This window comes from Carettochelys insculpta, chromosome 11, assembly GCF_033958435.1.
Source record: "Carettochelys insculpta isolate YL-2023 chromosome 11, ASM3395843v1, whole genome shotgun sequence".
NCBI classification, from domain to species: domain Eukaryota; kingdom Metazoa; phylum Chordata; order Testudines; family Carettochelyidae; genus Carettochelys; species Carettochelys insculpta.
The window spans coordinates 2,971,367-2,985,594 of NC_134147.1; the positions used below are offsets into that span (position 1 = coordinate 2,971,367).

Here is a 14,228-nt window from a genome sequence, read left to right on the forward strand (position 1 = left end):
AGCTGTGTCGACAAGAGAAGCCCTCCCTTTTACATAGTGCTGTCTGTGCCAGGGGTTCGGTAAGTAAATCTGTGATGCTCAGAGGTGTGGCTTTTTCAGCAGAGGGAATGGGATTTATAGCCTTTCCTGGTGGGAGCTATTGAAATCCACCAGCCTCCTTGGAGGAGACCAGAGAGTATTTAAAAATTAATAGAATGAGCTCCCCTGGCACTGCATGGCTTTACCAAGGAGTTGGGACTCCAACTGCGGGGAACCAGGTGTGAAGTGTCAGCCCCAAATGGGCCACCCGGGGGAAAACGGCAATCCCAGCAAGATCCCTTCTCCCGGACAGCTCCGGAACTAGTCCTCGGACCGGTGCAAACTGTGCTTAAGGACGCTCTCCCTTGTCCCACCTGTGTTGTACTTAATTCTCCAATGTGCTCTGTTCCGCAGGTGGGGCGAAAAGCAACGCTAGGGGCTCAGCCTAGGCCCAGCTCCATGGGGGGTGTCAATCAAGGGGGCTTTGCTGCAGACAGAACAATGCTGACTGAGGAGCCAGCACCTGCCCCCTGCTTTACTTTTGGCTTGTGGGTGGCAATAACTCCCTGGAGATGGAATAGGCAGTCAGATGGGAATTGGAAAAACAAGTTATAAAGTGCTCACATCACAGCCTTGGCAGCGAAGTAAACCAGGGGCCTTGCGTTTGCTTAGCAAAGTAACACCACACCCTGGCCAGCTAGAGAGTTTGCGAGGTTACGTTGGAACTCCTCCCCCACCAACTCCCAGCAACCCTCTGTTCCATCCATCAACCTTGTTGCAGTGTCTGAGCCGGCTCCTCAGCTGGTTTAACTCCGCATAGCTCTGATTTACAACAGCTGAGGAGCTGGCCCACGTCTCCCTCTAGCTCTGGGAACCAGCTGGTGGCTTTTCTCAGTGGTGAAGAGTTGATGGGAATTTTGGGTTTTACGATTCAGTGCTTGCTGGGGAGGCAGACATTCCTCTGTTCCCACGGGGTGGGGGCTCACCTTTCCCCCTGCCCCTGGGGCACATGTGCTGTGGAAGGGTAGAAGGGAGCAAGACCCTGGTGTGATGCTCGGGAAAGTTTAGACATTGGATCAGACAGAAGCTCTTCTGTGAGCTTGCGTAAGTCACCATGTATCTGCTTCTGCGTCCCTGTGTGGCCAAGGGGCTCACCTGTCTCTAAGGGAGTTCACAGAGGCATTAGTTGGCGTTCACAGGAAGCTCTGCACATGGAAAACGCTACACTTGTATTATCGTAGTCCCTACCCAACGTGAGCATTTTCAAGATCCTCAGCAAGACCTTGGTGCTGCGTTTCCTGCTGAGAGCTCCCACGGCCACTTTTCTCTGCAGAGTCAGGATTTCAGAGGAGGGAGGTAACGGTGGCCAAGTCACCTAGGTGCTTAACTCCCATCTATGATGACTCCTAACAGCGAGCCAGGCTCCAGGCAGCCTGTGGTTAACCTTGGTAGACCTGCCTCTGAAAGGTGAGGGTTGGCTGAGCCAAGGCGCACAGTAAGTTAGAGACAACTAGTTTGTGGTGACTGGAGCTCAGCTCTCAGCTCTCTCCCTCAGTGGGTGGAAATCTGTTTGCACGCCGGAGGGATCTGGAGTTCTGCTGCTGCTTGTCTTTCCCCAGCAAGCCTTGCGGGAGGCAGAGGAGGACCTGCAGGTCACGCAGAAGATCCTGGATGAAGCCAAGGAGCGCCTGAGGGAAGTGGAGGATGGCATTGCCACCCTGCAAGCCAAGTACAGGAGCTGCATTGCCAAGAAGGAGGAGCTGGAGATGAAGTGTGAGCTGTGTGAGCAGCGGCTGGGCCGGGCCGACAAGGTGAGAGACAGAGCTGAGTTCCCTCTCGGGCTCCCCACCTCTCAGCAGCAGGTGCCGGGAACAAAATTCACGGGGTGAGATTGGGACCGGGGGGCTCTGAGCTGGGCCAGTGCGCTTGGATGCAAGGGCTCTAGCTGGGGGGGCAGGCTCTGGGGTGGGGCTAGGGACGAGGAGTTTGAGGTGTAGGAGGGTGCTCAGGGCTGGGGGAGCTCTCAGGGTGGGGCAGGGGTTTGGTCCTGGGCTCACCTGGGCTGTTCCCTGCTGCAGCTGGTAAGGAGGGGCCCCTTTCTTCTGGTCACAGCAATTCAGGGCTGGGACCGGCATGGAGGGGCTCCCTTCAGAGAGATCTCTCCCTGCAACAGCCCTGAGCCCCTGTGTGGGTGCACAGCTGTGTGGCTTAAGGGGAACATAGGGACAGAGCCCCATCCTCGGGCTTTTGGTCTGTTCCGGGCTGCTGAGGGGTCGCTGTGGCTAACAATAAAGGTCTCCACTCCACGCTGTTTGCCACCCAGCTCCTCCAGTAACAGAGCAGAACTGCCTGGCCCAACTGCAACAGCACAAAGGGGTTAGGATCCAGTTTAACCGCCCCACCCCCTACCCCCTGCCCCGGGGATTGCTCTGGCCTGGGAGAAGCCCCAGATGACACAGCTGTCTGGCTTCCACCCCCTCTCATCACAGCCTCAGTGGGGAGGAGGTGTGTGAGATAGGTTGGGGCCTGACCAGAGCATCAGTAAGCCCCAGCAATGCACGGTATCTGGGGCACTGTTGCAGCCTGTCACAATTTAAAGTCCTTGGAGCTGTGGTACAGCTAGAGCTCTGGCCCCTGTCCAGCCATGACCCTCCTGGTAGGGATGTGGCACAGGAACGGAGTTGTCCGACGAGAAAGCTGGCTGGTGACCTGCCATGTGTGGCTATTCCACAGCTAATCAACGGCCTGGCTGATGAGAAGGTGCGCTGGCAGGACACGGTCCAAAACCTGGATTACATGATCAACAATATCGCAGGAGACGTGTTGATGGCAGCAGGCTTCGTGGCATACCTGGGCCCTTTCACAGTAAGCAGAGAACGTGGGCTCTTTCCCTGAAGGACCTGAGTTCAGCCTTACCCCTCTCCTAATGCAGAGGTCGATCAATCCGCCTGCTTTGGTGGTAGACTACCTGCCAAAACCTGAATGGAAAAGCCAACCACTGGGCGAGTTCAGCTCTCAGTGACGCCCGGGCAATTCCACTGAAATTGAAGAGGTTGCGCTAGTGGTACAGCAGTGAGCTCAGGCTGGTGCCCAAGAACTGGCTGGCTCACTGGGGTTACCCAATTCGAACAGCAATCCGACTGCCCTTGGGGATCCCAAATGCAGGTTCTCTAATTGGTCCTAAAGTGGAAGGTTTCTGATGCAGTTCCAAGGGCCTCGTGGGTAAGTCTAGACCCCGTAGAGGCTGTGCTGTGGAGCACGTGTGCAGCAGCCAGGCAAATGGGCCTCAGTTTACCCCTTCTTGCGTCTCCCTTCACTGTGTGAAGAGGTTAGGTTGAGCCACAGAGCTGGATTTGAACCCGAACAGCGGGAGGAGGATTGCTCTTAAAAGCCAATCACGCCTGTGCTCAATTCCCACTAACCTGTGACTGACGGGGCTTTGCTTTTCCTGGCAGGGCCAGTACCGTACCGCCCTGTGTGAGGAATGGCTAAAGAAACTGGAGGAACACGAGGTCCCGCACACGAGGGAACCAAACTTGATAAGCACTCTGGGAGACCCCGTGAAAATCCGATCATGGCAGGTAAGTGGAGGACAAGAGCAAAGGGAGGCGTTGTGTGAGGATGGGCTCTTCTGATTTCTGGGCAATAAAAGCCTTCAGACCAAAGGACAGCGCCAGGGATAACACAAAGGCTGTGTCTACACCAGAAGCATCTGCCGACAGATTGCAGCTGCACGAAACTTGCTCTGTTGACAGAGCGCTGCCAGACTGCACTGCCCTCTGGTGCCAGAAAGCGGAATGGCAGCTCTGCAAAGAGGGCTGCCTGGCAACTAGACGTCTTCTCTGTCAACAGAAGTGTCTGCACTGCACTTCTGTCGACAGTACTCTGTCTGAAGGCCCCTTCTGTCGACAAAACTCTCCAGTGTAGACGCAGCCAAAGAGTTTGGAGAGCAGGAGCAGCCAGTTTCCTGGCAGGACTGGCCAAGGGAGACAGCCTGGAAAGGAACAATCTCTCCATCTGTTAAAAGCACCAGCGTATCCCAGCAAGCGATCCCACCACAAAACAAACAAGCAGGCCTGTAGCACTTTACAGACTAACAAAACAATGTATTAGGTGATGAGCTTCCATGGGACAGAGCCGCTTCTTCAGCTCTGGAGACTCCAACAGGAGTAAACTGGCACAACAAGAATTTAACAGAAAGATAGGGAAAAAAATGAAATGGAAACTGATGAATCAGCTACATAGGACAGAAGAAGGGGAAGAGGGGAAAGAAGATTCCTTATTGCAAGTGTCTGTTCAAGGAGAAAGCAGTCATGTAGCACTTCAGAGACTAATAACTTCATAGACATCAGCTAATAAATTATTTGAAGGGACTTGCCTGAGATCAGTGTGAATCTCAAAGATGGGGAAACTGTCCTTGTAATGCGTAAGGTAATTGCTGTCTTTATTGACACCCAGGCGCAAAGTGTCAAACTTGAGAACAAACTCCCGTTCAGATGCCGCCCTTTGTAATCTGATGTTAAAGGCTCCTTGCTTTTGGATTCAGGTGCAGCCAAAGGCCAGTTAGGTAGGGCTCTGATAAGAACAGTGCAGCAGTAAATAACACAGTCCTGTCTTACTCCTTGTATCGATATCTGGAAAAGGTTCATCTCCCATGCAGTCCTGGTATCATGACAGGAAGAATCAGCCCAACCTCATCCTGTGAACCAGCTGCACAGTGCATAGGGATTGCCTGCCTAGAACAATACAGACTCCTGCCTACGCTGCAGATTTCCCTGTGTTACCACACTGCGATGCCCTGGCCGCTAACTGCCTGGTTGTTACATTACAGAACACTAACACCGGAAGGGACCTCGAGAGGTCATCAAGTCCAGTCCCCTGCCCTCATGGCAGGGCCAAGCACTATCTAGACCATCCCCGATAGGTGTCTGTCCAGGCTGCTCTTAAATATCCCCAGTGATGGAGATTCCACAACCTCCCTTGGCAATTTATTCCAGTGTTTAACCACCCTGACAGTGAGGATGATTTTCCTAATGTCCAACCTGAACCTCTTTTGCTGCAGTTTAAGCCCGTTGCTCCTTGTCCTGTCCTCAGAGGCCAAGGAGAACAATTTTCATCCCTCTTCATTTTAGGTACTTGAAAACTGCTTTTAGGTACTTGAAAACCGCTATCATGTCCCCTCTACGTCTTCTCTTCTCTAAACTAAACAAGCCCAGTTCTCATAGCTCATGTTCTCTAGACCTTCAATCATTCTAGTTGCTCTGCTCTGGACCTTTTCCAATTTCTCCACATCTTTCTTGAAATGTGGTGCCCAGAACTGGACACAGTACTCCAATTGAGGCCTAACAAGTGCTGAGTAGAGTGGAAGAAGGACTCCTCGTGTCTTGCTCTCCACACTCCTGTCAATGCATCAAAGAATCATGATTGCTTTTTTCCCAACAGCATCACACTGTTGACTCATATTTAAATTGTGGTCTGCTATGACCCCCACAAATCCCTTTCCGCAGGACTCCTTCCTAGAGAGTCGCTTCCCATTCTATATGTATGAAGCTGGTTGTTCCTGTCCAAGTGGAGCACTTTGCATTTGTCCTTATTAAACTTCATCCTCTTTACCTCAGACCATTTCTCCAGTTTGTCCAGATCATTCTGAATTCTGACCCTGTCCTCCAACACAGTTGCAACCCCTCCCAGCTTGGTATCATCTGCAACCTTAACAAGCGCACTCTCTGTGCCAATGTCTAAATTGCCGATGAAGATATTGAACAGAACCGGTCCCAAAACCAGACCCCTGTGGCGCCCCTTCCGGCATGACTACAAACCATTAAGAGCTACACTCTGAGAATGGGCTGTATTGTTGCAGACAGGCAATCCCAATGCACACTGCACTCACTAGTGCACCAGTATAAAGCCCAGTAATATAGGTCCTAGTGTAACGAAAGGAAGAATCAGCCCAGCCTCTTCCTGTGAGCTCAGTGTGCAGCTTCCTGGAGGACGAGAAGGCGGCGTTTTGGAAGGGTGATGTGTTAGAACCATGCTTGGCGAGGCCATCGCTGGAGAGAAGAATCGCTGTCCTCCCCGGGCAGAGAAGCATTGTTAGAACCTTGCTAGCTCGAGCCCGGTTTGCGTGGTTGGCACTGGCCAGGTCCCGAGTCCGGTGTACGTAAGCCCCATGTGAGTCACTCATACGTGTGTATGAGACGCTAGTGCGCTGGCAGAGGGTTAGCTCCGTGGGTTGTCACGCCCTGACCGGTGGCAGGGAAGGACGCCTGTGGTGTGATAGACACCGTTGCTGTTTGACGTCTGATGTGCTTTTTCGGCTGCGATCAGATCGCCGGCTTACCCAACGACACCCTGTCCGTGGAGAACGGCGTCATCACCCAGTTTTCCCAGCGCTGGACTCACTTCATAGACCCCCAGGGCCAAGCCAACAAATGGATCAAGAACTTGGTGAGGGCTTCTTCCACTCTTCATTGGGGTTGGCCAGGTTTGCTGGTGGGGGTGGGAGCCGTCCCTTGCTGTAGCCCTCCTGATTCCTTCCATTCCCCTCCCCGCTTTCTCTTTCCTTCCTTCCTGTTGCAATGTCCTCTGTCTGCAGCTGTGGCCTTAAATCCCTTGGGGGTGGATTTTCACAGGAAAAGACAAGGTCCACCGGTGCCAAGTCTCTCCCACCCCAAGGTCAGGCAGAGTAGCTGGGCTTTGCCACCTGCCTTTAAGGCTCCCAGAGACAGGCTGCTTTGCGCTACAGTGGGAGAAGAGCTCAGCTCCCTCACTGAGCACTCCTGCTTTATTCCAAGGGGGCTCCGGCCTGCGCCCCTTTTCTGACTGTAGAACTGGGGGAGGGTCGCACCAGGAGGAGAGAGACGAACTTCCTTGCAGGGTGGCCTAGCAACTGATGCTCTGGCTTGGGACCCAGGAGACCTGGCCTGTTGGGTGTCTTTGGGCAACTCACTTCAACCACTCAGTGCCTCTGTTTGCCCCACCTGTGGAGATAACGGTACTGCCCCATAGTGTCAAGTGCCCTAAGATTTGCTGGTGAAAAGTGTAACGAGAGCTGAAGTGCTCACTGTGTCTTCTGTCCTCTGGGCTTCAGTGCAGAGGTGGTGGGGGGGGGTGTAATTTAGCAACTTTCCCCACAGCAGCTGCTGCTCCTTTACTCCTGAGAGGCCTCTGTGGCCCCACCTGTGCCGGCCTGGCAGGGTAACAAGATGCCCAGGCTCTGCCCTGGCAGCTAGTGGAACCTGCATCCTGTAGCTCCTCCTCCCTGGTGGCTCCCACATCTGTGGCCCTTGAAGCCCTGCAGGGGGAGGGATTCCAGCAGAGTTGCAGGTAGGAATGTGGGGAGGTGGGAAATCAAAAGCCCGGCCATATTACCGTGGTTACAGTGCACGTACCAGGCACTAGCTAAGGCTGATACAAGGCGCTCATAGACAAGTCAGGTGTAACTGAGAAGAAGCCTGCGTCCTCTTTTGGGGAGGATTTGCAATCTGAATGTTGCACCAGCGCAGTTGTATGTTTCCTGCATCAGCACTTTGGCTTCCCTGCATTGTCCACCCCTGCGTGCTCTTGCCTCCCGTCCTGCAGGAGAAGGAGAACGGTCTGGAGGTGGCGAAGCTGAGCGACCGGGACTTCCTGCGCAGCTTGGAGAACTCCATTCGCTTTGGGAAGCCGTTCCTGCTGGAGAACGTCGGGGAGGAGCTGGATCCGGCCCTGGAGCCCGTCTTGCTGAAACAGGTTCTTCCCTGCTCTTGCGCTGCTGAGAGCTTTTCCCTTCCTTAGTGGGGAGGTGCCTGGGGAGGCTGAGATTTTGGAGGCCCGAAGTGCAGATACTCCTTACAGGTTGGTGGAAATTGGGCCGCTCCGCCTCCTAAATGGCTTTGAAAAATATCTAGCTGGCTTCTGGCAGCCAGCCCGCAATGGAGCAGCTTCCGAAGCGGGGCTCTCTCTTTGCCAGGCCCGCCACACGTCTGGTTTTAAATGTGGCCGTTCCGACTAGTGCTGTGCACGTCCCTCTCTTTGCAGACGTACAAACAGCAAGGGAGCACGGTGCTGAAGCTGGGAGATACAGTGATTCCATACCACGAGGACTTCAAGATGTACATCACCACCAATCTGCCCAATCCCCACTACACGCCGGAAGTCTCCACCAAGCTCACGCTGATTAACTTCACCCTCTCGCCCAGGTACCCGTCGCCCTTTGTACCTGTGCAGCTGACCTGCTGTAAGCCCCGGCCTCGCTCCTGAGCTCTAGAAATCAAACTCAACCTGGTGCGAGTAAGGAGGGTGCTTGTGCTTAGGGGGCCACCCCGGGACTCCGGAAAATTGGGCTCCATTCCCTGCCTGGCTCCCTGATCTTGAGCAAATCACTTGGTTCTTCTGTGCTCCGTGAAGGTCACAGGGTTTCTCGGCCAGGCTGGTGTGCTGTGGGGCACCCAGGGATATAGAACTGGGGGTCAAGGACTCAGCGGGTGCTGTGGAGCTGGCTTTGCACCCAACAGCAGCCAGCTTCCCTCCACTGCCCATATGCCAGTGGCCCTGACGATCAGTTCCTCCCCTTCTGTCCCAGCGCCTCCCATCTGCTTTCTCATGGGGTGTGGAAGGAGGAGGGGAGAGCAGAGATGGGGTGCTCTGAAGGGCAAGGGATGGAAAGAGGTGGGGTGAGGGTGGGGCCTAGGGTGGAGCAGAGAGAGAATTGAGGTGGGGGTTTAGGGCAGAGCCTCAGGGGAGTGGGAGTTTGAGCACTCCTGGGACCAAGAGGCAGCTAGTGCTGGGCATAGTCCCACCATAGCTAGTTGCACTGTGTGCCTCTAGCGGCGATGGGATGTACAGGGCAGTGGGTCTCACCCAGGGGAACGCGACAGTCTTCAGGGTGCATCCAGTCCTCGAGGTCTCGGCCTGGCTTCACAACAGGCTGCCCGGAAAGCACGAGCCAAGCCCGTACAAACGAGCCTGTCGTGCCGTGCAGGGCTCCGTACGGTACCCGGAGGTGGGAGTCCCACACTTCTGGTCCAGCCGATTGGTTTTGTGATTCTGGGGTCCGAATGAGAAAATAAGCAATCCGTGGGCAATGGCACGGCCGGGACCCATCTGTGGTTTTGGGTGAGGTGGAACTTGGGGGGTACGTGAGACAAGTCAGACCCCGACAGGGGTACCCGGAGTCTAGAAGTGCTGAGAGTCACTGCTTAAGGGTAGTGACGATCCATTGCACCTCGGGTGCGTCCCCTCCCCGCTTTGGCGGACGCTGCCTAGGGAGCTTCCCCCCGCCTTGGACGTAAAGCTTCTCTTCACCTAGACCATAGCGTCCTCTGGGAGCTCCACCCCAGGCTCTGCATCTACCTGACAGCTTCCCCGAAGCCCCCCGCCCACTTCTTACCCCTCTCCCAGCCGGGCCCCACCCCATCCCCCCTCCTCCCCTCCCTCCCTCCCACACGCTGCACAACCAGCTGATTGCAGTGGGCCGGAGGTGCTCGGAGCCAGGGGAAGGAGTTGATGGTGGCGGAGTCGGGGGCTGGCAGGTGCAAGAGGAGAAGCTGACTGCTGGTGGGGGGTAAGCACCTGCTCCAGCCCCAGGACCCCCATGGAGTCGACATTAGTGTGGACCTCGTTCCTCATCTTTAGCTGCTGTAGATTTCAAGTTAGGTGCTGCCTCAGCAGAGCTCTTGAAAGGGCGACTTATCCCTTGCCCTGAGCCCCGCTGTCGGAGAGATCCGGCCTCCACAGCGATGACCCCCCGGGGTTTTGTTACAGTGGCCTGGAAGACCAGTTGCTGGGACAAGTGGTCGCTGAGGAGCGACCGGACTTAGAAGAGGCCAAGAACCAGCTGATCGTTAGCAACGCCAAGATGCGCCAAGAGCTGAAGGAGATAGAGGATCAGATCCTCTACCGGCTCAGCTCCTCCGAGGGAAATCCCGTTGATGACTTGGAGCTCATCAAAGTGCTGGAGGCGTCCAAGCTCAAAGCCGGAGAGATCCAGGTAAGAGGCTGATTTGCCTGCCCCCACACCCAGCCCTGGTCAGCTTCATGCTTTAGGACCACACAACTGTGCAGCTGGAATGCCTCTGAATGTCCCCCCAGGCCAAAGTGAAGATAGCAGAGCAGACCGAAAAAGACATCGACACCACTCGCCTGGAGTACGTGCCTGTCGCTGTCCGCACTCAGATCCTTTACTTCTGCGTCTCTGACCTGTCCAATGTCGACCCCATGTATCAGTATTCGCTCGAGTGGTTCCTCAACATCTTCTTGTCCGGAATCACAAACTCCGAGAGAGCAGGTACCTCCGAAGCCTTAGGGTCTTGCTGCTGGGAGGCTGTGGTCATGGCACTGCTTTGCCACATTCAGTCCTAGGGGAACTAGTAGCTGTTTTTTGCAGAGCTGCTCCATCAGGGACTCATCACTCAAGCTCAAAAGTTTCTTTCGCTAGTTCAACATTTGCTACGGAAGCATCCTACGTCCGCCAGCTTGGCGCTGTCAGCATGAGAGAATTCTCTCTGGCCGTGAGAATCTCTCTCCTCCAGTCGTTCTCTCCTGACAGGCCAACCAGGGGTCAGCAGTTTGTCTTTAGCAGTGAGTGGCTCTGCTCCTTCATTTGGGGATTGCTTTTTCCATGCCGTAAACTTTATTGAGCCCTTCAAGCGTTTCCTAGCAGCTACCAGCCATCAGCATGATGTTCCGAGGAGCAAGTCAAGGCTCAGGGGAGCTCTGAGCTACTCTCTGACAGCCCTTTTCCCTGCTTCTGGGCCACCTGGCTGGTCCCATGCAAAGATGCTGAGGTTCTGGCCAGACTGCTGCTGTTAATTAGCAGCGCTAAATTTCATGGATCAGGGCATTTAAAAGAGTGGCAGCACAGAGTAACCTTGAAACGGATGCAGGGGCAGAAGCATCTTGCTCAGCTCCTACCCCTTTGCTGTCATCCCAGGCAGAGCACAGAGACCTTGGCCAGACACATGTGCTGAGCTGCAGACGGAGTGGGCTGGGGGCAGTTCATTAGCATAGCAATATTCTATACACCTGCTCTCAGCCGAAACGTCCTAAGTGTGTTTGTAATGGGCCACACCCAGAGGTTCTGGCACAGCTTTCAGCAGCGTTTGCCTGCCTCAGTGGGCTGAGGTCTGGAGAGCCCACTGTTTCTTGTGACGGAGCAAGTTTTCTTGGGCCAGACCTGACGGAAGCTGGGATAGACAGCAGGAAGTGGGTACAAAGGATGTGAGCTCCTGGCATAGCTTACACATGTAATCTCATACACTGAAACTTACCCAGATCCCAGCTGGCCAAGAGCTGCACCTCTACCAAGTGTGGGTTCTTTCCCCTCCACGCTGAGCATTGTTGTTCTGTGCCTGGCTTTTTCAGACACCCTGAAGAAGCGGATCGTGAACATAAACAACTACCTGACCTTCAGCCTCTACTGCAATGTGTGCCGCAGTCTCTTTGAGAAGCACAAGCTCATGTTTGCCTTCCTGCTCTGCATCCGGATCATGATGAATGAAGGCAAAATCAACATGGTGAGTAAACAGCAGGCTCCCTCATCTGTTTAAATGAGCGGCTATCCTGGGACGGCCGAAGTCCAGACTGCGCCTGCTGTACAGATGGTTCTCCACCAGGGTCTGACAGGCTGGATTATCTGGCCAAGTTTCTGTTCATAAGGGAAGAGTTACTCATCATGGTCCTCTGCGAGGACTTGGCTGATGTTCTGAATCTTCCAAATGTTCGTACATTGAAACAAGAGTTCAATCCCCCAGGTCTCTGCTAAGTAATTTAGTTTGCAGCGCACACCTTTCGCCAGTGTTTGCTGTGATGAAATGAATTCAGGGTGGTTGACTCTAGCTCTTTCATGGGCAATCTGCTGTCGGACTCATTAAACCGGCTGTTTCTGCACCACAAGGGAGGATTGGCAGATGGCAGTGTCTCACCATGAGGGTTTGCAAGGGGTGGGCTTTTATAGAAAGCTTTGCCCGCAGAAAGATCCAGGTGAAGCTGGCTAAAGAGAAGGGGTGTTCTAGAAAATGGTGAGTCTGGCAGCTAATGTGGAAAGGAAACAGCAGCTGATACCAGTGTCCTGCCTTTTCTTGCATGGTCGTAGGGAGCTTTCTGCTTTAGGCGTTGCTTCTGTGGGCATGTTTTCACTCCCCACTGGATCAACAGGCAGCGAATGATCCAGCGGGGGTCAATTTATCGCTCCTAGTGGAGATGCAGTAAGTCACCACTGAATGCTGTCCCATCAACGCTAGCACACCACCAGTTGGTGACGTCAACAGGAGAGCATCAGCTGTTGACTTACCACAGTGAGGACAGCACGTTAAGCAATGTGTAGCAGAAATTAACACAACTTACACCAACTGCATGCAGCTGAAGATGCGTAACTTAGATCAACAGACCAGGGACAAAGCCTGAGTGAACCTAACACTGGGCCCTGGCATGTTGCAGGCAGACCCCAAAGGGCTCTGCAGAAGGGAGTTAAGCACTTGTTTGCCAGCCCTGTTGTAGGGTCTCTAGGGAATCTAGAGTTTCTCATACCCTGGAGTGGTAAGGATCATTACGTTTCCTCCATGCTCTGACCCTGTGACTGTATAGTCAGATCAGTCGCGTTATAAGCTCTGTCACTCACTGTGAGTCTGCCTGGGTGGCCCTTGCTGAAAATGCCAAGATCAGGGCAAGCTGCAAAACTGGCTGATGACACTGAAGTTAAACTTCGGTCTCATGATCCCCCACATTGGTTATCAAGAAGCTACAAAAGAAATCACACGGCCCCCGTACTTGCATTCCAGTTCTCTGGCTCAGAATTAGCACAGTGGTCCAGTACAGTAAGAAGTGATTTAAAAACTCTTCTTGCTATACAAAATGTTCTTCTGACCCCAAAGGGTCAGCTACATTACAAGTCAGTATTATTTTGGCTCTTACCCAAATACCAGCCTGCCAGCCAAGCCTTTAGTGTCCGAAGTGAAAGGTTTATTATAAAGAAAAATAAACAAGAGCAAGAAGGCCGTGTCTACACTGCAGAGTGCCTGTGGCTACACAACATGCCGCACTCTGAAGTTGCCGCAGGGGAGAATTTGCCTAATGAAGTGCTGCATATGCATCACAGCACCTCATTAGTCATCTCCGGTCACCCTGATTACTATGGCCCCTTTGAAGACGGGCAGGTGTAGACATAGCCGAAGAGTTGTTAAATGGTCAAGCAGTCAGCTGCCGATGTAAAACTACAAAGTCCACCAAGTTCTTAGCAGTATCGGTGAGTTTGCTGGCTGGAAAGGCCCTCTGGAAAACATTCACTGCTTGGGAGGGTCAGTCAGTCCTTTGTTCAGCGATCCAGGCTGTAGAAAAGAGGTACTCCAAAGGTAAGAAGCAGGAATGAAACTGAGATGGTGCAGCTGTCTTTTATATTCCTTTTGCCATGGGGCGGCCCGTACATCCTGTGCTCCAAACCCAAGCTTCACAGCACATGGCATGGAAAATCTTCTCTGCCCAGAGGCAGGCCCCTACACGTCCTGCTGACTCCTAAGATGTAGCCCCCGGCTCCTTTCAGTGGGTTCTTTGTACAGCTGATGACCCTGGATCCAACAGGCTAGGCCGTGCCAATGCCAGTCTGCCTCGGGGTGTCCTCCAGAAACACAGCCCAGGTGTGGAATTGCAGGTACACCCGATGTGTGGATGGCTCACGATCCAAAGGTGATACAAACCTATAACTAAGATGGTCCTATTTCGCACGTCGGAACGCTCTGCAGATGCCTTACGTGGCCTCTCCGACCCCCTTCTTTGCCATAATGGCACTGCTGATACTGATGATAAGAAATCTGTAACACATTCCATACAGTACCCTGCTTACACACCCATCTGTTGGGTTTGAAAGGTAAGGCTGGGAAATGCACCATGACAGGATCGCAGGGCTTTTGTTCCTTTAGCGTAGTGGTGTTAGTGTTGTGGGGTGCTGCCGGTTTCTGGAGCTCCTGCGTACTTGATACAGAGCAGCTTGCTGAGGCAGCAGATCTCAGGCCTCCTGAAGAAAGATCACAGGCCTGGCTTAGTGGCAGCAGTGTTTATTATCAGCAAAACGTGGTGCTTGCGCCCTGGGATGTGCATCACGGGGACACTGACACATGGATGCCCCTGGCAAGGTATCGGCTCAGGCAGCGTAACAGGATGCTGTCCCATAACAGAACCACTTCCTGGGCCTTCTGCTTTTATACACTGATAGGAGCAAGTTACATGATTTCCATGTT

General features: G+C 53.7%; 1 protein-coding gene across 1 annotated transcript in view; it reads left to right on the plus strand.

Moving 5' to 3' along the window:
* DNAH1 (dynein axonemal heavy chain 1) overlaps nt 1-14,228 on the plus strand; it is a 124,977-nt gene that overhangs the window by 92,422 nt on the left and 18,327 nt on the right. The window contains exons 57-65 of the mRNA XM_075005859.1: nt 1,638-1,829; nt 2,752-2,883; nt 3,474-3,599; nt 6,346-6,465; nt 7,600-7,749; nt 8,038-8,198; nt 9,763-9,988; nt 10,090-10,285; nt 11,362-11,513. Of these exons, the coding sequence (XP_074861960.1) occupies nt 1,638-1,829; nt 2,752-2,883; nt 3,474-3,599; nt 6,346-6,465; nt 7,600-7,749; nt 8,038-8,198; nt 9,763-9,988; nt 10,090-10,285; nt 11,362-11,513 (1,455 nt within the window). The remainder of the gene's footprint in view (nt 1-1,637; nt 1,830-2,751; nt 2,884-3,473; nt 3,600-6,345; nt 6,466-7,599; nt 7,750-8,037; nt 8,199-9,762; nt 9,989-10,089; nt 10,286-11,361; nt 11,514-14,228) is intronic.